The 26,980-nt window shown below is 33.0% G+C and overlaps 1 protein-coding gene and 1 pseudogene across 6 annotated transcripts in view; both read right to left on the reverse strand.

The window, feature by feature from the left end:
* Positions 1–26,980, reverse strand: part of TBC1D32 (TBC1 domain family member 32) — a 189,301-nt gene that overhangs the window by 82,284 nt on the left and 80,037 nt on the right. For all 6 annotated transcript variants that reach the window (XM_016153837.2, XM_016153846.2, XM_016153852.2 and 3 more), the window contains 7 exons: positions 25,339–25,481; positions 24,103–24,230; positions 16,055–16,256; positions 14,934–15,016; positions 10,555–10,693; positions 7,283–7,370; positions 5,285–5,403 (listed from right to left, as the gene is read on the reverse strand). In XM_016153837.2, coding sequence (XP_016009323.2) covers positions 5,285–5,403; positions 7,283–7,370; positions 10,555–10,693; positions 14,934–15,016; positions 16,055–16,256; positions 24,103–24,230; positions 25,339–25,481 — 902 coding nt within the window. The remainder of the gene's footprint in view (positions 1–5,284; positions 5,404–7,282; positions 7,371–10,554; positions 10,694–14,933; positions 15,017–16,054; positions 16,257–24,102; positions 24,231–25,338; positions 25,482–26,980) is intronic.
* LOC118606760 lies at positions 1,599–1,717 on the reverse strand (annotated as a pseudogene).

Raw genomic sequence — 26,980 nt, forward strand, 5'->3', positions numbered from 1 at the left:
CACATATACAAACTTTTTTTTTATCTACTAACATGTTCTTTCTGTCCTCTCACATACTCATTATCTCATTTCACAAGCTTTCAAAAGTTTGTCCCCCTTTTTTCTCTAGAAGGCTTTCCAATGAACTTTAACTGCCTCTAGAATCTTTACATTCTGCCAATACCTGTATGCTTACTTTGTACTATCTTAACTACTTCTTTGTAACTATAATGCTTGCTGTTTGTCGTTTTTAAATTTTCCCTAGACTCAGAAAATTTAAGAATCAAATTAAGAATTTTCACTAAAATCAGAACATTGAGAAAATTTAAAAGAACAGTTAATTCAATCTCTCATTTAATAGATGAGAAAACTTGAGGACCAGCCAAGTGAAGAGACTTAGCAAAGTCACACACAATCAGAAAGTTGGTCACAAATTAATTTATGATATTTTCTTATTTGCAGGCTAAGGTTACTCATTACCAATCACTATGTAATCTTCAGATGCTATTTAAGAGTGTCACCTTGTTTCATAGTTTTGTTTGAGGACCTGGAAGGTAGAGGTCATTTGATATCCCTCTCATTATACCAAACGTAATGCTATTTAACAGTGGCTAAGTAAATATATTTAACACACAGTAGCTTTTAACAAATGCTGCTGTAGGATAAATAATGAACTCACATCAAGTTTTTTAAAAGTTTCCTTTTTTCCTCATAAATTTTGCATTAAATGAAGATGAAATTTCTAAAAAATTCTAAAAAGGAAATCAACATATTTATAATTTAAAGTTAGTATCTATTCAGATAGCAATAACATTATCATAGAATAGAATAAATTTAATAGCCCAGTAACCATTTATTGAATGCCTATTTAAAGGAAACACGATGCTAAAAGTATGCACTATAAAGGAGGAAGAAAAAAAATGATGTCAAGAAAAGACTGTATGAGGAATATCTATTAATTATATATAAAATTAAACGCAGCAAAACTAGAGAATTCACAGCCATGTAGGGAAACACTGTAAAAATTCACTAATCACCAGGATGTTGACTAGAAAGATGATTAAAACAGATGCCAAAAGTTTTATTTTTAATTTATCAAAATATAAGCTAAAATGCATAATTTAAATATGCAAATATTTTGTAAATGTTCTTAATATTAATCTAGCAATATTCAGATACTGTCATAAATAAGTCTTTTATGTTTAAAACATCCTTTCCATCTATTATAACAATAACATTATTTTAAAAAAAACTTAATAAGTGTCCTTTTTGACATTTGACATTATCCATAGAAGTATGGTCTTTACAAATCATGTATATCAATATTATGTTGAGAATTTTTGTGCTATTTACACATGAAGAATTCCATTGTTGTTTATGAAACCTCCCTACCTCCACCTAAAAACTAAAACAACATGGACCACATAACAGAATCATAACTTTTGATATGCTACTCTAATATTACATTGAACTCTAGGTGAAAACAATTTAGTAATTGTATTTGAACTAAAATGATCTAAACAGAATTTTAAAGAAACAAGATTTCAGCATTTTGTTTCTAGAAGAAATAAATCCATTTTTCACACATTGAGCATTATTTTTCCTTTTTTTTTTTTTAATGCCTACAACACCTGGTCTTCCTAGGTGGTCGCCCATCCAAGTACTAATCAGACCCAAACCTAATTAACTCCCGAGATCAGACGAGATCAGGCACGTTCAGGGTGGCATGGCCATAGACCACACTGAAGATTTTAAAAAAATATTAGCATACTGTAAAATCGTGATGTTAAAACCTTTGACTGTGAATGTAGATTTATCTATTTCTTCCTTAAATTCTATTTTAATACTTCATATATTTTGAACTCATTTCTAAGAATATAACTGACTTATGTTATTATATCTTCTTGATACATTGCCCATATTATCATATAGATATATTTTCCTTAATCTCTGACATTATTTTTTTTTTATCTCTGATACTAAATATGGCCATTCTAGTCTTCTTTTTTTTCCTCTGGTATGTCTTTTCATCAATTAACTTAAACTTTATTATTATTATTTTTTTTATTTAAAGTGAATTTCTTAAAGTTAGCATATAGTTCCTCTCTTATTCAACCTGAAAATCTCTGCATTTTAATTAGGATATTTAGTTCACTTATATTTAAAATAATTGTTGATTAGGGCTACATTTTTCTATTTGTTCTGTTTTTCCTCTGTTTTCTCTTACTCTGCTCCTTCCTCTCTACCTTTTTTCATTTTTCTTTTGTTTGTGGGGGGGGGGGGAGAATTTTGTTTTTTATAGATGCCTCTTTGCATTTTTTCTTAGTGGTTTTTCTAGGTTAGTGTCCTCCAATCAAACAATTTTTAATGATGGAAATCTTATGTAATCTATACTGTGCAATATGATAATCACTAGTTACATGTGGTATTGAGCACTTAATAGATGATAGATTCTGTTGCCTTCCCCAAAGAGCGCTATTTCTAATTTAGTAGTTGATGCGGCTAAACCCAAACTCTAATGTAATGGAGAGGCTGAATTTTTAACTTTAGTTTAAATTTAAATTGACACAGCCATATGGCACTATCATATTGCAAAGTTCAGCTATCGAGAGTAAGATTAGGGAGGAGGGGGCTGGAAGTAGGTTTTTTTTTAAACGTATCTCATTATATACTGAGGTCACATTGTTTTCCAAATTAAAATGACAAAATAAAATTAAATCCCAAAAGATAACAGAACCCCTAGGGGATATTTAGAACTACAAACTGTGCATTAAGAATTTTTACTCCTATGAGTTATTATTTCTAGATCTTTCAGTGCATAGTTTAGGGGAATACACAATTTTTTTAAAACAGAAAAGTTAATCATAGTCTATACTAACATTTCTAATAAAAATCAAAGAAGTTTAATAAACTCCTGTAACCTTAAATTTGAATCAAAACTATTTGCTAGAGATTAAGAATGTTGTGCTACTTTATATAAAATGTGGAAAAAATTATAACCAGATTTGTTTACCATTCTCTTGTTCTGTATGGTAGAGCTGTCATATATATTACTTCAAAGTATGTATATATATACACACACACACACACACACACACACACACACACACACACACCATATGTCAGTATTCTTTTAGAGACACATGCATTTACAGGAAGAAAAAATAATTGGTTTTTATACTCATTCATCTTCTTGCAATTTTTTCTTTTAATCCTAAAAACCAAAATATCTGCTATCATTTTCCTTCAACCTGAAGAAATTCCTTTAGTATTATGTAAAATGCAGGTCTGCTGTAAATTATTTATTTAGATTTAATTTGTAAATTTCACTTTTTTATTATTAGAGTATTTTTGGTGGATTGAAATCTAGATTGACTTTTGTTTTTCTCCTTTCAGTAAATACTTTGTTTTCTGGTCTCCACTGTTTCTAAAGAAAAATCAGCAAACTTTTCTGCTGTTCCCCTGTATTTTATTTTATGTGTAATTTTCTATGGCATCATTCATCATTATTTTTAGTTTTCAAGTGTTCGTATGTCTATAAGCAACCTTGCTGTGATTTCTTCATAATTTCATTCTTTGCATATATTCTTCCTTGAGATTCACTGTTTCTTAATCTATAAATTTATATATTTTCATACATTTAGAAATTTTCAGCTATTACTTATTCAAATATTTTTCTGCTCCATACTTTTTGTATTCCATCACATATGTTGAACCTTGGGATAAGTTCTCACAAATCACATAAGTTTTTCCTAATTTTTATCTCTCTGTTCTTCAGATTGTATAATTTCTATTGATTAAGTAAACTTTCTTGTCATCTCTAAATCTCCCATTAAAACCACATAAAAAATTATTTCAGAAAATAAATTTTTTAGCTCTAGAATCTCCATATGGCTCTTTTTTATAGTTCCTACTTCTCTACTATGATTTCTAATTTGTTCATTTATTACCAGCATATTTTCTTTTACATTATATTAATAACTGCTTAAAAATCTTTAACAAATAATTCCAATCTCATCATTTCACAGTTAATCTCTATTAGTTGCTTTTTCTTGACTTTGAATCACATTTTTCTTTTTCTTCACATCTAATAATTTTTAGATTTTATGCCATATATTGTGAAGAATATGATGCAGAAACACTGGATTCTGTTATTCCCCCAAAGAGTGCTGATTCTGATTTAGTGGTTGTTGTGGCTAAACAACCTAAACGCTCTCTAAACTCTGGCCACTGTGGTAGAGCAAGTGATATCTGTTAAATTCAAGTGCACAGTTCAGGTGACAGTGACATATTTGGATAGAGTGTATACACAGGTTGGAGGACCTTCTGTGTTCCTCTTTAATTTCAAGGACTCTCCTTCCACTTCCCAGTTTCTATAAGAACCAAGACCCTGTCTTCTGGTTTTACAATCTTGTTAGAGTATAGTTGCCCTCATGTGAAAATTTGTTAAATCCAGAATCTTGAGCAGTATGGTTCTCTTCATCTATATTAATTCCTCTCCATTTCGTGCCTATTTTTTAAATACTTGATTTTCAAGTTATTTTCCCGAATTTGCATTTTTTACTGGAAGGAACTAGTCTACTAATACAGAAAGCAGAACTTTTTTTTTTAATTTTGATAATTTTATGACACTCTCTAAATAAAAATTTCCCAGGCTACCATAAAGTCAAAGTCAGAAATCATCATTTCATTTTAGTGAAATTTGGAGAATATGTCAAATATATAAAAGTCATTAAATTAGAATATCACGTGGGTGTTTAAGAGGTTCTTGTGTGGTTTTTTTTTTTTTTTTTGGTCATATTACTCTTAATGATAGCATCTTCTCTGCCTATCTCTTCTTCAAATAATCCTAACAATTTTCTATTAGATTTGAGTTCAAGGGGAAAATGCTTCCTTACTTTTTTGTTATGATCAACTGGCTTATGTTTCAGAGTTCTTTGAATTTGTTTGTTTTGTAACATCTCAGATGTATATTACTCTTTATTAAGAGAGAAAATCATAGTAAAAATATAAATATAAAGTTTTTATATAATTGTATATAAAAAAAAAAATCCTTCCAAAACATAATTCCCAAAGAACACTGGTGTTTCTACCATTCACTAAATCTATTGTGAATTTTTTTTAAAAAAATTAGGAAAGCAAAAAAGAGAGAGAAAAGAAAAAACTAGAAAAAAAGAGAGAGAAAAGAAAAAATTAGGAAAGGCTGCTGGTTGTTAACTAAATATAGATAAAGTCTGGATAAAGTAATTTCTGAGTGATATACTTAAAATCTGTGTATTATTATATAAGTCAAATCATTTCTTACCTTTTGACAGCTTCGGTCAATCGGATCCACCGGAGTAGATCTTGGATGGGTTACTCTAACATCATCTCTTCCACATTCCAGATTGGCCCATAATTCAGTTATAAGAGCATTAATAAACCCTTAAAAAGGATTGTTTTACATCATATTCATAGTGTACTATTTCTTTGGATTATGAAGGAAAAATATAATTATCCCTCTAATAAGGCTGGTCCACATTGACAAAAGACATGAAATAACCTCTAACCTTGATAGAAATGATATCTGTGATTGTTAATATACCTTTATGATACTTCATTACTATAAAAATGGAATGACGAAATTCTGAAAGACTATGAATGTTGAGTCCTGGCTTTTAACCACTGGCCGATAACTTCTCTGAGAATGTTTTCTAAAAAATAATATTTACCCTTTACTCTGCAAATGAGCCAACAGTGAAAGGCAGCCTGAAAGGTTGGGGGAGGGGTGTAGGTATTAGGAGGCAGGGTAGGCATCCAAAGAGTACAAGTGCTTCCTCATTCTAATTATTTTTTTGTAATTCCATATGCTTAGAATATTTCTGCATTTCATATAACTTTTGGCTCAGTCTTTAAATGCATGAGTCAAATACTATAATTCTAAATGAAAGTGATTATTAAACCTAATGATTAAAACTTTTACGAAGAATCAAATCATATGAAAAAGTATAAAACAGAACACTTAATCACAAAATCAGTAAGTTTGTAATAGCATTAGGGCAGAAAGAGTACCCTTGCGTAACAGAAAAAATAAAAAATATAGACTCCGAAATTGAGGCTATCAGTATTCAAATTGCAAATCTGCCAGCTTATTAGGTGAATGTCCTTAGACAAATCCCTAGACTTCTTAAGAGCATCAGTCCCCCAGTGTGAAAACTGAAAATAACAGAGCTACATTCAAGGTTTGCTATGAAGTATAAATGGGAACATAATGTGTAGAGCTCCTAATATAGTACCTAAGACATCATAGGAACTAAAGTAATGTTAGTCTTCCTTCCTTTGTACTGTGAAAACTGCATTTAACCCTCTCATGAAGTTTGATACTATGAGGCTCAAAACTTTAACAACTTGACCAACAGGGAAATCTGAGCTGAGATTAAATCTAGTCTCCAAATATGTTCATTACTATGACCTGAGTAATATAATAGATTTTATTCTAAGTAGAAGAAAAAATAACTGGTTTAGCTTAGGACAACTTCTGCCAAGAAACATGTTTCATAATACTAGTAGTACTTATTAGTTTAACCAAAAAGTACTTAAAATTTGTTATAGAAAAATATTTTTATTTAAGGAGAGAATCAATAGTGATCTCTAACGTTATGATTCATCAATTCTAAAGCCTTAAAAATATAATCGTAACAATTCTATTAAAGATTACATCTTATGTCTGGTTCAGGGGTCAGATAACCTTAAGATATGATACATTAAATTCTCAATATTGAACTTCTTAGAAATCCAATCCATGGTGGATAATATATGCCAACTGCAAACTGAAAAGATATTGGTTAAAGTTAAATGGAAAGAGAGAAGCTTTCAAGAAGGGAAGAGGAAAAAAAGAAGTAAGAAATGATATATATGCGTGCTAACTAAATTTTACGCATATATATATATAAGCCATTGAAACTATCATTAAGAAATCTTATCAGATGCCATTGTACTGACAGAAGATGATATCCTTTAGATTTAGAAGATGAAGGTGACTTCGTAAAGCATCAAGTTTCTCAGTTTAGTTCATTATGTGTCACTGTTCTGAGAAAGGCGAACAGGGTTGTATGTGTTTCAAAGGAAAAGGAAATTCCCAGTGGGATTTCAAGGAAAAGAAAAAATAAAAAATAAATCCTATAACTTTCTTTTACTTAAGGCCTAACTTGGGAAAAATATCTTTAGAGTAATATCCTGATACTTGACCATGCCAGTTAAATTTTCCATTGGCTTGGTCATTTTATTTAAATAATTATAATTCTAGTTAAAAGAAAAAACTTACCTGAACTTTGCAGTGCTATTGCACCTGCTGCTGTTGATGCCACTTGTGTAACCAAAACTCCATAGCCAAATTTTTTATGTCTGCTGATCTAAATAACATAAATAAGGAATAACAGTGAGAAGCAGGAATACATAGCACATCAATACTTTATTTACATGTTACATGTAGAGTTATTGATTTTTTAAAAAATAAGAACACTAGACATTCTTTCAAGTAAAGATAACAAGACTAGCAAAAACAAACTCAGAAATCATAATTATGAGTGAATACTAATTTAATATTTTTGAAAATCTTATTTCTGGTCTTACCCCTGAAATTAAGTAGCTTTTGGACCTTGAACAAGTAACATCTCTCTCTAAGTCTAAGTCTCTTCATACATAAAATAAGGGACTTTGACCAGAGGTAAAATAGCTTTCCTTCCACCTCTAAATTCTATGATTTTATTATTTTATATTTTAGGCTGGTTCTTCATTAATAACTCTATATTGACTGCCAGTTTTTTAACTGGGCTTTTAAATAATCAAACGACTTTGAAAAGAACTATGGTTATCTTCTTAAAAATGACAATTATTTTTAGAAGTAATGTGATTTTTCTCCCCTAAGGGAATTTATACACACACACACACACACACACACACACACACACACAGAAAGCTCATCATTAATACACAGGTTTCTGCACAGTCCTGCAGAAAACCTTAAATAATTTCTTATTTCACAAAGAGTTATTATACATGTACTTATGGTAACATACAGAAATGAGAATCTCTCTTAGCAGAAATCATAATAAGGAAGTAAGTTATCATAAAATGGTCTTCCTTCTCAGACTTTGGCTAAGATCAGATCCGCTTATAAGATGTTTGATTTCTAAACAGGTAACCTTCAGAATTTATATTTTTTCAACATTTCATAAAAAGGATCTGTTCTAATCAAATTAAAAAATATATAAACTGTACATTGAGTATAAGGGCAAAAAAATGTAGGGATAAACTAAAGGACCATGGTAACGAATTAAGTTCATTTCTTCAATTTTCTGCTGTTCATGTCTTTATAATTTGTCTTCCTTTCTCCATTTTTATTACTCACATTTTCCTTAATTTGACACCCATTAGTCTTACAGTTAGATGATACAGAAGTACATCAAGATAAATGTCTATCTTTTTCCCACCTGCCTTCATAACCTTCTCAATCACCCCCATTGACCCTGTTGATTCAGATATTAGTAGCCATACGGGCTTCCCACATTCACACAGTGTTCTCAGAGCGAAGAGGTAGAGAAACCAGATAAGTTAGAGATGGTTTACTTAAAAAGACTTTGATTTAGTGGAAACTGTTAGACACACATCTGAGTTCTAGTCTTACTTCTGTCAGTAACTGGATATGTGAACATAAGCAGATCATTTAACCAGACGGGGTCTCCACTTTCTCTTCAGCAAAATTAATGAAATAGCCTAATTGCTTTCTTACAAGGTAACTGAATCTAAAAGTTCAAAAAATACTTTGAATAGCACAAAGCAATGTTAAAGTATTGTACTAACTTATAAGGTTATAAGTTACTGAGATCAGGAGCAATATCTTCTATTACAACTACCAGTGTGGTAAAAAGGAAGACAAAATTGTTTGCAAATTTATGAATGTAAAAAATGACATCTAGTCATCAGTGTATTATCGCAAGAGTAAAAGCTGTGTCTGCATGGTCTCAAACATCTGAATGAAAAAGAAAAATGTCTCTGAATTGCTTGAATATTTCAAAAAATGTAAAAACAAAAATGAAAATCCAAATGGTTAACTAGTACACAAGATTCAAACTTGCCATCAAGAAATTCAAATTAAAACACAATTTCTTTTACGTAAACTTAAAAAGACTGAAAAACTCCTATATTTGATATAGTCCGAATGTGTGGCTCTCCAAAATTCATATGCAAAACCCAAAGTGATGGTACTAAGTGGGGGCTTTAGGAGGTAGGTGATTAGGTCATAAAGTGGGAAATTCTCATTAATAGAATTAGTACTCTTATAAAATAAGATCCCAGAGAGTTTCCTAGCCTCTTCTGCCATGCGAGGTTACAATAGGAAGTTTGACCCAAAAGAGAGCCTTCACCCAACCATGCTAGCACCCAGATCTTGGACTTTCTGGTTTCAGAACTGTGAACAATAAATTTCTGCTATTTATAAGGCACCCAGTCTGTGGCATTTTGTTACAACTGGCCAAATGAACTAAGACAGTATTCTACAAGAAGTATACATATCCATGGATGTTATACATGACCCGTTGGTATGAAAGCCTAGAGCAGGGGGATGCATGCAGAGTGAAATGGAACTGCAAATCAGGAGTGACAGGAAAATTAAATTAATTAAGAGAGAAAACTTGCATGGACAGATCAGGACAGCATGCTATGAACAGAAACATGTAAATAACCAAATTCTCTATACTTGAGGTCCATTTAAATAAAAATAAAAATAAAAACACATATCTATCTGCACATACAAACCTAATACCATAAACCCATGAACTAATGTTCATGTTTTATTTATAAAGAGATGGTCAGGGCCCTCCCTGGGGAACTACTTAGTCTTCATAGGTAAAGGCAACTCTAAAAAGTTTTTTTTTGTTCTTTATAGGCTTAAACAAAAGCAGGAAATTAGAACTGAAGACTAAGGAAGAACAAATAAAGTGATATTTACAATCAACCTAATAACATCAAGAAACAACAGTTGCCAGAGACGAAGAAACACTTTTAAAAGCATATGTATGATCTTAAAAAGCCCAGAAGTCTAAGGATATTTTCTTTGACAACGAAAAGTTGAATATACTTCAGTGACCTCTATCTGAGAAAAGGCTGTATTATATTATAAATTTTATTAACAGTAGCAATAATAAAATCCCTCTACAAATATTGTTGTTTCTTTTAAAGTATGAGGCCTACGCTCTCACTGACATATACATTTAAGCCCAATAGATTATTTTCCTGGAGTTACACCCAGTTTTAATATAGCCAGATATCTGATAGTACATTTATAAAATATTTAGGTGATTAACTGAATTTGCAACTCCATTTTGTTTGCTATCCTGTAAATACAGCCATAGATACCAACACTAACTCACTAATGCATTCCTGAAAAAATATCAAGTTAAATATTACAATCCTGTATGGCTTTTTAACTGAGGTTTAATAACCTCCTCACACACACACAAAAAAACAGAATGATGTTCCTAATGGCTTTAAAAGAAACAAAAACTCCTTCTGCCTGTGGCAGATGGTAATTCATACCTGTAATTTTTTTGTATATCGGTTGAACATAAATGTCACACATTCATTGATGGCACCTGTTCTTTGAAGAAGCAGTAGTCCTTTGGGGGTAGCAGCAAAATTTAGTAAATCATCTAACAAATTCTCTTCCCAAGCCATACTGAAATAGACAAAAGAAAAATATGAGTTTCTTTACTATATTCAAACTGAAAAAAAATAGCTTAATTCTACTGATAATTAAATTTATAGAGTACACATGGGTTGAAAGTATTCAATAAATGTTTAAAATATGATAAAAAGCAAAGCTTCCTTAATAGTAAATTGTTTTTTCTTATATCTTCTATCCCGATAATTTTCCTCCATTGAATGAATCAAATATTAACTGCATATGTCAGCATTTTTATTACATCTAGGTTCTTTTATCCATGCCTTAAATTCATTCTGTCTTCTTATTATAATTCTAGCGTGCCTGGATTCCTCAAGCCCAAACTCTCCATTATTTTGAAATATACATCCCTTTCATTACAGAATATCTGTCTTCCAACTTTTTAAAGCATATCAGGTATATTATCTTTATTTTCACAGGTTTTAATTATACTTTTGGAAATGATTTTTTTTTTTTTCCTCAGAACACTTCTAAAAGAAAGGCCACTAATATTCTCTACAGAGTGGCGGGGGGCAGGGTGGAGGGGAGCAGTGGGGTCGGGACTTGAAACAGAAGACACACACAGTTAATAATAGAAGAGTAAGAGCTAAAAATGTGGAAACACAGGAAGGGATATGAGCACTTCATTCAGAAGTACCAGAAGCAAGAGAAAATGTACTATATACAGGATATTCCTAGTTGTCTGGAAAAAAACGGAGATTAAAATCAAATGTTTATGTGTACAGTGGAACTGAGCTTGTAAAAAGTGTGCCTCCCTCAGCACCCCAAGGAAATTTCAGAAGTCTGTTTTGGAACTGAATTTAAGAGAAATTTGAAATCTAGGACTATTCTGATTTAAAAAAAAAAAAATTATTATTTTGACATATATCCCTCTGCACTAATCAGCAATTGTCAAAGATACAACCATGTTCAAATACAACATAAATATCACCTTGAACAAAGAGAACATAAGCACAAAGAAGTTAGACCTGTTTTGAGGCAATATAGGCAATGGAAGCCAAATTTGGCTCCAAGAGACTATAAAGCTAAGAGTTACATATGGGACACAAGACCAGTACAAGGTAAAGACTGCATAGACTAGTAAATATATATTTAATTGAAATTAAAATATATAATAAATTTATATAAAGAAAATATTATATATAATGAACAAAATATACATATATGTATAAAACTGGGACTGTTGATAAGCCATAAGCCTAGGGTGACAGAAGAATACAGATAAATCCTCATTTTCGGAAATGAACAGATAATCAGTTCATCTTCCAATTCTTTAATTATATCTGTAATATCTCCATTATCACTGACAGGAGCCTCAATGCCTATACAACATTTATTTAAAACATGAGGGTAAAAGAGAAAAACCATATAAATGCTGAACAGGGAAAATGAACACAGTAATAGAAATTGGGATAAATAAGGAAGGAGGGAGGAAAGTAGGGAAGGAAAAAACTCTCACTTAAAAATGGATTTGAAATTAAACTTTAAAAAATATCTAAAGCTAAGACCCAGAAAAATCAATATTCATCAAATGAAATTATTTCAGTTTAACTAATTTTGAGAAAGAATGACTTCAAAATAATTTTATTAATATGATGATCAAAGCAAAATTTAAAAATTCCATTAAAACTGTGAAACAAAGAGCAGGAATGAATAAAAACAGATTAAAAAAAACCTATTGGAGAACTTGAAAATTTAAAAAAATAGCTATGTAAAAAGCAGACAGGATAAAGTCTAGGTAAGGTCAAGGAAAGAATTGAATGATAGTTAGATAAGAAATGTTTGAAAAAAACAGATGAGACATAGAACATAGACTGAAAGATCTCAATATATATCTAATAAAAGTTCCAAGAGAAGAAAATGGAAAGAATATTTGAAAAGAAAATAATTTTTAAAATCTAGAGGATTTTCTAAATTTAAGGAAAGACACTAATCCAGGCTAGAGAATAAAAGAGTGTCTAGGGTACCAAGGAAGACAAACTTAAATCATAAATAAATAGCAAACATCCAAAAAAAGAAATTAAAAGCTATGAGAGAGAAAAGATATGACCTATAAATAAAGCCAACTATACTGACAGATTTATCAGTTACTACTTATTCCAGAGGACAGTGCGGTAATAGTTTCAAATACTGATGAAAAATAATTGTCTATCAAAACTTTTGTACTCAGAGAAACTACCATTTAACAGAGAGAGTGCTGAGGGGAAGGGAGAAGGAGAAGTGTACTATGTGTTGGCATCAGACTCAGTCTACTTAATTGGCCCAGATGGTTTTACACTCAAGCTTTACCAAACTACAAAGAAACGTATAATGCCCATCTCATACCAACTTTTCAATTAACTCAAAAGAGCAAAAGACACTTAATTCTTTCTATGAGGTAATGTGATTTTTATGACAACACTGAAATCAACAGTTTTGACTATTACCAAAAACTCTTATTAAATCTTTTGTTTCAAAGATATTAATATCAGATGTTGGGGGAATCTCCTTTTCCCCATCTAGTTTCCCTATCAAGTACAGTTCCCATTTTAACACTGCTTGCCTCTTTCCACTTAATCACTTACTCCTCCCTATGGAAGAAGAAAGGACACAGGAGATTTGGAGGATGACCTGAGCAATGCCTCTCCCCAAGTCCATTTCCTCTTTGTGATCCAGCTACCTGTAGTAAGCACACATTATGCTCTGTTCTACTATGTAACTGTCACCTTTGTAAGCTCTGTCTTAGAGGGACTCCTATAGCTTTCCACTGTTGATTGTGATAGAAATGGATAAATCAAATTCTTGAGTTCAGTCTTAGGAAACTTATGTTATTCAGTGTTTTGATTTGTTTGACTTTTTTTTTTTTATCTCTATTAATTGGTTCAAAACTCAGGAGGAAAGGAGTGGAGTATAATTTATTAGCTCCCTCAGACTCTACCATCGAAAATTTTAAAATATTGCTGACAGTAAAATATGTTAAGTACATTAATCATGTTCCCTTTTCCTTATAGCCTATTGACCACACCATTTCTTCTACTTAGAATAATGTTCTCCCCTTTTTAAACTACTAATATCAAAGTATTCTTTTTCACTTAGTTTAACAACAACTTCTAGGAAGATTTCCCCAAGTTCACTACCAATGGACCCTGCATGACCTCTATCATATAAATTTAGCATACTATCACAGCACATTGTATTAATTTATTAGTATTCTACACTATACAATAAGCTTTCTAAAGTATATATGTATCCTCAGAACTCAGGAAAGAACTTGGTCCAATAAACAGCTGAATGAATAAGTGCAAAATGAATGCATGAATGAAAACAAAACAAAACAAAAGACAAATTATAGACTTCCAAAAAAAATCTAAAAATTATCTCAAAAGTGAATTATAGATATGTTTTTACTCACTCCCTTGTGAGTTAAAAAAAAAAAAAGTGGCGGTTGATTTAAGTTTATGACAAGTAGATAAGAAAAAAGAAAAACGTTAATTCTCTAAAGATTAGCTATAATTATCTGTTGAACTACTACACTGTTAAGGAAATGCAAAAGGTGTTTTATTTGGTTACTTTTCTTTTAGTTAAACTATGCCTACCTAAAAAGAAATATTAGTTTTTGGATTTCTCTTAAGAATATCCCTTAAGAGTCTGCTAATTATTATCTATTTAGTCTATGCCAACACTCAAGTAAGAAGAGAATCCAAAAACATATGTCACCTAGTCTTAAGTTTAAAAAATATATATCTTCTCCATTAATCTGATTCCACATCTTATATCTGTGAAGAAACATGGAGACATTTAAATTAGAAATTGGTATAAATATGGATTTAAATAATTTTTCTATGCCAAAATCCAATTAAAAGGAATCTCCACATATTTTGAAAAATCATAGTTTAAATATAAATGAACGTCATTGGCATTTAAAAACACTTTCTCCTGAACTTCCTAGTTAGCTTTCCATTTTTAGTATTTGGTAATTCTCCAAATTTTTTGGAAACACTATTATATGTCAAGTTTCTAACCCAAACTGTAAATACAGGATAAAGCAAGAATAATAAATATTGCTAGATATATTTTAAAGGCACAAATATTACATAATATCTGAAGTTCCTCCTGGATATAATTTTCCCTGATCCTACATGTATACATTTACCTTCCTGTAAAATGTTTTTGCTATAGTATTCTATTATATTCTCATTTTTAAATTATTTCAGCAAATGTTAAAAAAAATATGAGTTTAATCAATTGTACTTACATGTTTTGGGATTCCTGGCTTACTGAAGAAACAGAATCCAAACCTTCTACTGGAGTAGGAATTCTTTCTGATAGCAAACTTGTCTAGAATATAACAGATTTACAATTTTCTTTTTTTTTTACTAGTAGCATTACTCATAAGACCTCATGCTACATTTTTATATTTGATCCTTCATGTAATTTAAATTATCTTCAAAATTTAAATTTGGTTCTTAAATATAATATAAAGTATTTCACTAATAAAGCATATATCAGGGGAAAAAGACAGTCCATTGATATATATTTGACTATTGACACATTGTGATCTCCAGAGACCATAATAAAAAATCCAGCTGTCTAAAAAAAGCTCAGATGGAGTGGCTATAATGATAAAAAAAAAAAAAAAACAAGACCTCTACATATGAAAAGGAAGGGAATAGAAAAAGACATTGCTGTGATGAACCTAGAAGGTATTTAAGTCAGACAGAGAAAGATAAACATTATATGACTTTACTTATTTGCAGAATTTAAGGAATAAAAAAACAAACTAATCAAAAACAGACTCACAAATACAGTGGACAATTTGGTGACGGACAGAGGGGAGAGCAGTTTGGAGGGCTGGGAGAATGGGGTGGAGGGTTAAAAAAGTACAGATTAGTAGCTGAGGACAGTCAGGGGAATGAATGCGAAGCATGGCATAAGGAATGCAATTAGCATTAACACATTGGCTAGGTGGAGGGTCAGGGGAGGGAGGGAGCAATTGCGGGGATCATTTTACTACCTATATAGACACCTAATCGATGCACTGTATACTTTAAACTAATAAAAAATTAAAAAAAAAATGCTCAGAAATAACTTTCAAAGAGGAATGTCATTCTATGCAAAGATAATTTGTCTAAAGCCTGTCCTGCTAGAAGACTATAGTACTCAGCTAGGTCCTAGAACTGTGTCCCAGGAGGAGAGGAGGTCCTAAAGCCATACTCTACCAAATTAAAAGTATTATGTACCCTAGAGTACTGTGATGCTAAATAAATCATATTTGCCCCTAGTAAAATATTTTAACTGCAGTATGACACTATAATAGTGACTATATTTGAAATAAAGAATTGCAGAGAAAAAAAGGAAAATCTTGAAAATACTTACCTTCTTCCACGCTTTTGCTATAGATTCATGCAAACTATAAGGAATTAACACCTGCAAGCCTTCACATGTACCATATATCTGGCGACACGCAGAAATAAAAGCTCCTTTAACCAGAGGCAACATTTCCGATCCAGAAAAAATAGAAATATCTTCATCAAGAAGTTTTTTCGAAAACTGAGCAATTACATGAGCACCTGTAGAACTAAAGGGTGATACCTAAAAGTGATTCCAAGGTTATACATCATGACTTTAAAAAATACTACCTAAGAGTCTAGCCTTATCACAAACTCATTTGTTTATCTTACTTTTTAGTCCCGCTCTAGCTTTTCTCTGACAGGTCAATATGCTTATTCCCTCCCATGTGCAGATGTCTAATAATGAGAGCACTATCAGTAGAATAAAGGAAAGAATATAAAGATAGAAAAAGCAACAAAACTTATACAGTTAAAGGTTGTAGACCCAATGGGTCCAGGGCCATATGCAACTTCGCTTAATCTCAAGTTCTCTGTTCCTGGTATGTGTTATACCTTCCCTAGTCTATTAAAGGTATTTAGTTCCTCCAATTTCAAAAGTGGGACACTTTAATAGTAATAATAGCAACAGGTAAAGAACACAGTAAATGTTTATCATGTGCTAAGCACCATTCTTAAGTATTTTAAATGTATTTATGAGTTTAGTGTTTTTTTTTTTTAATTTTCTTCTTTAGATTCCACATATATGTGAAATCATATGGCAATTGATTTTCTCTGACTTACTCCACTCAGCACAATAACCTCTAGGTCCATCATGTAATACCTTTTTCCATCCCTTTACTTTCCATCTCTGTGTGTGTTTTAATCTGAAGTGAGTCCCTTGTAAGCAGCCTACGTAAGCATCTTGTTTTCTTATCCATTCAGCTCTGTCTTTAGATTGGAGCATTTAATTCTCTTTCATTTTAAGTACTTGTTGATAGATTTGTAGTTATTGCTGTTCTTTATTTATATTTTTGATACACATTATTTTCTTCTTCTTAAAGAAGTCCCTCCAATACTGCCTGTAATACTGGCTTGGGGATGATGAACCTCTTTAGCTTTTTCTTGTCTGGGAAACTTCTTTTTCTATCCTTTGATTCTGAATGATAGCTTTTCTGGGTAAAGCAATCTTCTTGGCTGCAAGTCCTAGGTTTTCATCACTTTGAATATTTTGTGCCAAGCCTTGCTGACCTGCAAAGTTTCTGGTAAGAAATAAGCTACCTTATAGATAACTAATTGCTTTTCTCCTGCAGGTTTTAAGATTCTCTTTTTGTCTTTAGCTGTTGGCATTTTAATTATGATTTGTCTTGGTGTGGGCCCATTTGTGTCCATCTTGTTTGGAACTCTCTGAACTTCCTGGGGTTGTATGTCTATTTCCTTCACCATGTTAGGGAAGTTTTCCATTATTTCTTAAATAGGTTTTCAATTCCTCGCTCTCTCCCTTCTCCTTCTGGTACCCCTATGATGTCAATGTTCTTATGCAATGTTGTCCCAGAGACCACTTAAACTATCTTCATTTTCTTGGATGCTTTTTTGTTTGCTGTTCCATTGGGCGTTCTCCGCTATCCCATACTCTATGCCATTGATTCGATCCTCTGCTTCATCCACTCTGTTGATTCCCTCTAATATACTCGTTGTCTCAGATACTATATTCTTTCCTTCTGACTGATTATCTATTATATTTTCTATCTCCAATTTTATATTTTCTATCTCTTAGTTAAAGTTATCACTGAGTTCACTTACTCTTCCCCTAAGTTCATTGAGCATCCTTATAACTAGTGTTTTAAACTCTTCATCTGGTAAATTGCTTGTCTCCATTTTGGTGAACTCTTTTTCTGGGGCTTTGTTCTCTTCTTTCACATGGGATATGCTTCTTGTCCCTCAATTTTGGCTGCCTCCCTATGTCTGTTTCTATGTATTAGGTAGGGCATCTAAGTCCCCTGGTCTTAGTAGACCGACTTTATGTAGTAGGTGTGCTGTGGGGCCCAGTGGCACAGTCCTGGGAGGGGTCTACCAGCAGGCCAAATTCAGCCACAGCCTATGCACCTCAGGGGCACCCAGTAAGAGTCATCAAGCAATTCATAGATGGCTTCCACTTGTACTAGGCTTATAGGTGCCTTGAGGGGCCAAGTCAGAAACCAAGGCCAGTTGCCACTAGTGTGGGGCTTGGGGCTACTCAGCAAGGAGTACAGAGTATGCTGAAGCCAGATGCTGCTTCTTTGGATTTTGTGAGCCTTTGAGAGATTTTAGGAAAGTCTACAGCAGAAGCCAAGACAGCCCATTTGTATGGAATAAACCACTGTAAGTGGTTTGGGCAGGCACACAAGTTGGAAGGTAGAGAGTCCCAGGGAATCCCCTGGACAGAGTGACCTGTGTTATCCAATATGACGGTGACTCAGCTATGGTGGCACCTGCTGGGACAGTTCAACAAAGGAACAATGGATACCTCCATCATTTCTGTCCAGGAGAAAGCTGTCCCTCTAGCCCTTGCCCTGAAGCATGACATCTCAGTGCCTCCCTTTATGTCGCTGGCACCCCTCGAGCAGCTGCCCCAGCACTGGAGATTAGAGAGAGTGAGTTGGTCAGTGAGTAAGGCCAGGTGTGAACCTTTAAGAGGAATGTCTGCAACTTCCACAGCCCTCGTGTTAGCCTCAACCTTTGCTGGTTTTCACAACCTGTGGTTGTGGGGACTTCTCTCCCAGTGCTGGAACCCCAGGCTGGTAAGCACAGGGTGGAGCCGGGATCTCTTACTCCTCGGGTGGGGAGAGGTGGCTCCACAGCCAATATAGCCTCCCAATTCTCGATTGCCACACATGGTTGTGGAACCAGGCCATTTCACGTCTGCCCCTTTTATCAGTTTGATGTAACCTGTTATTTTCGTCCCTAGCTGTAGGGCTTCTGTTTGGCCAGACCTCAGGTGACTCTGCATGCTGGTTGCTCTGTAGTTTTGTTATAATTTTGGTGTGGTCACAAAAGGAGATGTGCACAGCTTCTACTTTCTACACCTACTTGACTGGTCTCAGAAAAAATTATTAACACCAGAGATAACAAGAAGTTGTGAAAGAAAAGTAATCACATGGCTGGGCTCTGAAGATTGTTCATAAGGTGTCTATAGTATGACTAACCAAGCTGTTGTTCAACTAGACCGGTGGGGGAAATGGGGAGGTCAGGTGTGTGTATATGGGTAGATGGAATAATGAGAACAGATAAATCATTGTAAAAACTCAATAAAATATAAAGGTATAAACTAAAATCAAAAGGTATTATAATATCGATGATATAGAAGTAAAATCTAAAGGAAACATCGAAAGCAGCCAAAAGTGTTACCTCTGGAACAAGAGAAGAACTGCTGCTTTTTATAACAAACTTTACATGTTTACTGTGTGCATATAAAACTTTTAGTCAATGAAAAGTCAAACTAAAAAATGGATAACTAAGGTAAGAAGGAATATTACTTTTAGGAAATGGAAATAATGAATAATCGTATCTCTGTAGGAACAATGAGATGCTCAAATTCGGTAAGAGTCAGGTCAATATTGATCCAAACTAGATCTTTCACCCATTAGGTTGCCAAAACTTTTTCAAACTGAATGTGCAGTCCTGACAAAATATGAAAACAAAGGCACTCCATGCTTTTGCCAGCAAGAAATTAAAATTCTAAAACAGTGGAAAATTATCTGGTAGAATCTATGAAATATAAATCATACATTTCCTCACAAAGCTGCCAATCAGAATCCTGTTCAGAAAATGTCTAGCTAGAAACTCTCCAACTTACTAAAAAAATATAAGTGGAGGAGTAATCATCTATATCCATTTTGTCTTAAATATGAACAGAACCAGCAATATGAAAAGACCAAACAACATAAAAAAGCTGATCCCAGGAAAAAAAAAAAAAAAGAGAGAACTCTGAGAATAGATGAGAACAGCTAACTACTGTACTCAGAGAGATCTGAAAGATATGACAGCCATTAAGCAAAAACAGATAACCAAGAAGCAGATTAATCATGGCAGTAAAACCACATGCTTAAGTTAGTACCTTTCCTGCAAGCCACAGGAACAATTTTTTAAAAGATCAAGAAAAAGAGATATAAACCCACAATGAAAAAGAAGAGAAGAAACAGTAGCCAAAAGATGTTGGCAGTGACTTAAAGGTAGAAAGCAGCAGCAAGAAACATAGTAACTGGGGAGCAGCCCAGGAGAAGCCGAGCTACAGAACTCAGGCACAGCCCAAGCCCAATAGTCTGAGACACCAGGACCACCAAGGGCAGGACACGGGTGGGGCTGCAAACAGGAGGAGTGGTCTAAGTCTCCCATCCCACAACCCTTTCCCATGCTGGTAAACTAAAGGTTTATTCTCTAGAGTGTTAAATACTATAGCTACTACCCACATTTACTTTTTAAATTGAAATCAGATAAAATTCATGACTTAGTTTGGTCACGCTAACCATATTTCAAGTGCTCAACAACCACAGGTGGATAGTGGTACCCTTACTGAACAATGCAGATCTAGAATGTTCCATAATAACATAAAGCTCTATTGGACAGAATTGTTCTGGAGAAGGGAAGCCTGAGAGGCTCAGAGTTGGAAGCCAGGCACGGCTAAGGACAGTCACATGGCACCTGACTAGATAGGGAGTCGGAGGGGCTGGAGTCAGCATTCTGGAGGAGGAGCCCTCCCCACTGGCCATGGGCTCTAGCAGTGAGTCATGTACTCCCCAAGGCAGGAAAACCCAGCCCATTTGACAAGTATGAAAAATACCAAACCAAGAACAAGATCTCTTAGAAAGTAAAAATAATTATCAAAGTAAATTCGAAAAAATCTTCTATGTGCAAAACAAAGAGACTGAAAAGTAGAACTATGAGGGAAAAGCTAGGGACCCAGAGGCTCACTCCTGGAAATTCAGCATCCAACTCACAGGAACACAAGAAAGAGAAAGCAGAAGCAGAGAAATGATCAAACACCCAATAGAAGCAAAGTCCCCCTATGCCAAGGGATTTAAGTCTTCAGCCTAAAATTGTCCAGCTAAAGCCCAAGAAAAGTAAAAAAGGCCTAGAACAAGTTAATACTCATGAAACATCAGGTTTAGAAACTTTCAGATGCGAAAAAGCCTCCTAGAAAAGAAGAAACTGAGACATAGGACTTGATAATAGCCTATGCAGGAAGACACTGTAACCACGTCTTTGGTCTCCACCCAACCAAGCTATCAAACAAGTACACAAATGTATTTATTCCACCTGAGATAGGTAGGATTTCAGAAAGTTTATCATCCACAGAACCTGTTTGATACTTAAAAAAACACTACACACAGCACCAGCCCACTTTCTATAAGGCACATGCTATGTGTGCACACTAAAAGCTAGCTTTTAGTGCCTCAACATATGGTAACATGTTTAAAGTTTCCATATCCCTGTGAAGACAGTAGTGCTGATTACCGCTAATTCAAAGGTGAGGAAATTCAGGCCCAGAGAAGTGCAATGGCTGGGTGGTGGAGCTGAGATATAAACAAACACAAGTGGTCTGAACCAGGGCTTCTGCGCCTAACCCTCATTCCAAGCTGCTGTTCAACTTAGTTACTGTTGCCACCTCCCTCCTTCCCAAGCTCATTGCCAGGAAAAATGTGTTATCTTTGTAGGCAGAAATAATAATAATAATAATTATTGTGAAATAAGTCAAAAATAAACAGAAAGAAACAACAACAAAAAATCACTCCCCTTATACTAAAGGAAATCCAAGCCTCAACGTCTCCATCTATATAATGAAGATGTCCACAGAGACCCTCCCCCTGCCCCCGCTGCTTAGCTACTGCAAAGATTAAACAGTGAACCATTTAAAGACCTCAGTCCTGTGTGACTGTTATCAGAAGGACAAAATATTCTCAGATGTAAAGAGATTAACACACATATATGATGGAATAAAAAATAAAATAAGGCAGAAAAGGAATAGAAGAAAAAAAAGAGAAAGAGAACAAGGGCAACAAGTAGAAAACAGTAACAAATATGGTTACCGTCATTTATCTATATATAGTCTAATGTCAACTATCTATATATAGTAATTAAAAGACAGGCTCTCAAATAGATTTTTTAAAAAGACCTAATTATATGTTGTCTATAAAAGCCCTCTTTAAATATAGACAAAGATACACCATGCTGACAATCAAAAGAAAGCTGGAGTAGCTATATTAACTTTAGACAGAGTAGACTTCATAGCAAGAAAAATTATCAAAGAGGGGCATTACATAATAATAAAAAGGTCAATTTTCCAAAAGGTCACAACAATCCTTAATGTATATATAACTAACAGTGTCAAAATACATGAAGCAAAAACTGATTGAACTCCAAAGAGGAAGAGAAGAACTACAGGGAGAAACAGATCAATTCGCTAACATAGCTGAAGATTTCAATATCCTTCTGTCAATAATTGACAGATCCAGCATGAAGACAACCAGTAAAGACATAGCTGAACTGAACACCAACATCAATCAACTGGATAAAACTGACATCCAACAAAAGCAGAATATACATTTTTTTCTAAAGTTCGCAAAGAACATTCACCAAGACAGACCACATTTGGGGCCATAAAACATACTTTAACAAACTTAAAATAATATAAATCATGAAAATATGCCCTCAGACCCATAAATATTGGTCAAATTAAAAACAGAAAATCAATGGGGGGGGGGGAACCCCAAAAGCTAGTCTTTTCAAAGATTAATAAAATCGATAAGGCTCTAGCAAGGTTAAAGGGAAAAAAAAAAGACACAAATTATCAATATCAGAAATAAAAAAGGGGCCACCACTACAAATCCCATGAATATTAAAAGGACTGTTATGAACAATCTGTGCCCCAAATTTAATAACCTAGATAAGTTGGCCAATTCCTTGAATGATATAATCTGCCTAAACTCACACAAGAGAAAATTAACATTGTGAATATCTTTTAAAGAAACCGAATCAATTAATAATCTTCCAAAACAGAAAATACCAAGCCCAAATAGGTTCACTAGTGAATTCTATCAAACATTTAAAGGAAGAAATTATACTAATTCTCTACAGCCTCTTCCAAAAGATAGAAAGAGGAGTACTTCCTAATTCATTATAAGGTCAGCATTACAATATCAAGATCAGAAAAAGACGTTACAAAATCTACAAACCGATCCCTCACAAATATAGACTCATTCTCAACAAATATTAACAAATCAAATCCAACAATGTATAAAAGTAATTATATGCCACAGCCAAATGGGTTTTATTCTAGGTATGCAAGGCTGGTTCAATATTCAAAAATCAATTAATGTAATCAGTCACATAACAGGATAAAGTAAAAGAACATTTATTATGGCATTATTTATGGGGGCAAAATCCTAGACACTACCTGATATCCATTAGTTGAGGGAAAGTCTGAAAAAATTAAGGTAAAAAGCAATATCAAAAAGTGTTATGGAATTGTTAAGAATAGTGTTTCATTCTGTATTTACCTAGCAAGATGCTCATGATTATACATAAAAACTGCAGAGTAATGTATATGATACCATTTTTGTAAAGAGGGAATAAAAATTCTATGAATATGAACATATGTTTGATACATCATCATAACTGCAGAGAAGTCTAGAAGCAGAGCCAAAATGTTACTGTTGGTTGAGCCAGGAGATGGAATCAAGTGAGGGTACAGAGGAAGATGGAGAAGTAGTTAGCTTTTCCTTTTTGTGGCATTTTTTGAGGTTTGACCTGAATCATTTATGTGTGGCTTTGGGAGCTTAAAATAGAAAAGTCCAAGGGAGCAAAAAGATCCCATCTAGAGTGAAACTTTCTATTCTCGTTTTTAAATTACAGATATCAAAGCCTGCTCTGCCTGTAAAGTCCACAATCCTGAATATCCTCTCAACTTTCTGAACATAATCTAACATGTTATTAGTGGCTAGTCAGGAAACCTGACTCTACCTAGAATAGTTACCCAGATTTTCATTAACATATAGCATGACATTTTGGAAATTTTGAATTGGATTGAGAAAAACTCTGCAAATTATTAAAAACACATACCATTTTTCTTCAGAAGAGTTCATATTTTCTCCATAAAGAAGTAAGGTAAGTCCTTCTTCTATGGATGCAATTCTTGCCAAAATATCAGCTATATGAATTAAAGCTGTTTCAGAGCAATTTGAAGCAGACTGTGTATTAAAAAGATAACAAATTATACGATTTTATGACATGCTAACATAGCACAGATTAAAATTCAAGGGCAGTAGTGTAGTTTAATGAAGTTATATTACCACAACAAAAAGAAAGTTATGATTATATTTCACAATACTATTTATGTTATGGCATTTTATTATATTAAGCTGTATTAAGTATTCTATTTGTTTCTTCTCTACTTAATTTGTTTTACCAAGGTTAACTATAAGTCATCAAAATAATTTATTATTATACTCCCTTTATTTCCCAGAATTCCATACGTTGTACTATATTCATATACATGCTTAATGTTTTCTGAATGAACAATGAATAATGAATCCACGAATAGGTGAGCAGTTGCTCAGTGCATTAAGGGATAGGTGTAGAAAGGAGATGATATCAATAAAACCACTACATAACACAAAAGGCAAAATGCCTTAGCTTACTGATAAGCTTTGAGTCATTCTTCAGAAGCTTAAGTCATAGAAGTGGAAGGATATCTTAGCAGTACTAGTAGTGGTATCAATTCTGTTATATATCTGACCTTTACGAAGTCACTTCTTTGCACCTCAGTTGTGAGGACTGAATTATATAACGTGAGAGAATATACCATACAACTATAGAGAGACATACAAATGTTTAGAATTGGATGTCTATAAGCTTTTTTCCTCAAGTAATATTAGTTCTTCATATAAAACAGAGTTAGCGCTTCAGAAAAATAAAATTTCTGAAATTTCCTATAAAATTTCCATTAAAACAAATAAAACATTTACAAGGTTTATTAGACTTACAAGACAAATAGCTTCTTAATAGAATAACTTTTCTCAGTCCTTACAATCAGCATAGCTAAGCCTAACTAGAGAAAAAAAAATTTTTAAGATGTTATGTGTATTTTTCTCCCACAATGTCATACTAATAAATCAACTGACTGCATAAACTATAACTTAATAAAAAATAAAAAATCTGTCAGAATAAAATATGTTCATATGTGGAAAGATGGTGTAATAAAATATTTCAAATACATAAAATTTAGAAATAAAGTCCTACTAAATATTCACTAATACCCAAATAAGAGACTTCTTCTCTTTAGTAAATAATACGAACCTTAGCTCCTTTCATTAAATTATGCATGGGCTGAAGAAGTGCCTCAACAACAGTGTTGTTATATAAGCATTCGATTGCACATTCTTTGTGATCACAGAGTATGCGCAGAACTTCAGTCACCATACTTGCAGGAGCATAATTCTCTGTAAATCAAGAAGTACATTTTTTTTAACTTTAACTTTAAACATTAAGTAGTCAACATATCTTTTACTTATAGGTTAGCTATTGCTATTACAGAAAGTTCATCAACAAGGTTAAATGGCTTAAAAATCACACAACTCAATGCCCAAAGAATGAGGTATTACCAAATTATAACCAGAAACTTAAGGAGATATCAATTAGCTTAATATATCAAGTTAAAAGTGAATAAGTAACACATGAATGTTAAAAGACAACAATATAAGATCATTTATGGTTTGACACTAAACCACTTCTTGACAACGACGGCATGGTATAAAGCAAATTTACAACCTTTCTTTCCTTAGCAAATACTTACTTCTGCTTTTATTATTATATATAATATTCACTTTTATTTTCCTTAAATGTATTCAAGTGTTGATAATGGTAGAAAAACAGTGATTAAAACAAAATAATGGCCAAAAAAAAAGGCAGAGGAGAGGAGAACCTTTCTTATATATACTATATGCTTCCTGTGATACCATAAAACCACTGAAATGAATGAGCATTTTTGAGATTTTCGTTTAAAATATATACAGGAAAACACAAACACACTAAAATGTAACAATAGGAAAAGTCATTTAAAAAATGTAATATTTTTAGTTTCATAAATCAATGTATTTTCAAATTATTTGACATAATCTTGGAAAACATAATGTTTTACATGAAGAGAATGAGGAACCAAAGGTTAGCGATGTAAAGTTGTCTTAGTAAAATACAATACTAAAATAACATCAAAGTTCTAAATTTATGTTACAATATTTGACTCTCCATGAATATACTAAGGCTTCAAGTCAATATGTGACAAAAAGAAATAGAAATAAAATTAAGTAATTTTTTTTCCAAACAGCTCTGGTGAGAAACCGTTTGCAACGAGAGAGATTATTGATGAGCGTATGGCCATTCATTCAATCATCCAATTAGCTACTATTTTTGAGTACCTACAATGTGCCACTGTGTAGGCACTGTAGACAAAAGTAAATAAGACAAAAAACAATCCGCTAGGTTGTAAACCAAGACACTAGGAAGTAATTATAACAAAGAAGGAAATTTTTTCTCATTAAGAAAGTACAGGATGTTGTAGGAATATATAGCAGGGGGACTTCCCCTAGTAATTTATACATGTAAATGCTGTAAAGGCAGAAAGAAGTCTGAAAGCCATCTTTAGGACTAATAAGGTGTTATGACTGCATAGATAAAACCTACCAATTGATAGATGTAATATCATAGCTCTAATATAAGGCCCAAACCACTTTTTTTCTGTGATTCACTTGAGTTCCTCTCAGAATTTATGCCAGCATTTCTAGGGTAACTTCCAGGTTTAGGACACTATGAGTCTAGAGATTATGAAGATGTTTTGTTAAAGTATTTCACTTTGAAACTTTCACTAATATTCAAAAAATTATGTTATCTTTTAAATATTAATATTTACAATACTTTTTAAACACTAAAAAGCATTTTACTG

Source organism: Rousettus aegyptiacus, unplaced genomic scaffold, assembly GCF_014176215.1.
Source record: "Rousettus aegyptiacus isolate mRouAeg1 unplaced genomic scaffold, mRouAeg1.p scaffold_m13_p_1, whole genome shotgun sequence".
Lineage (NCBI taxonomy): Eukaryota > Metazoa > Chordata > Mammalia > Chiroptera > Pteropodidae > Rousettus > Rousettus aegyptiacus.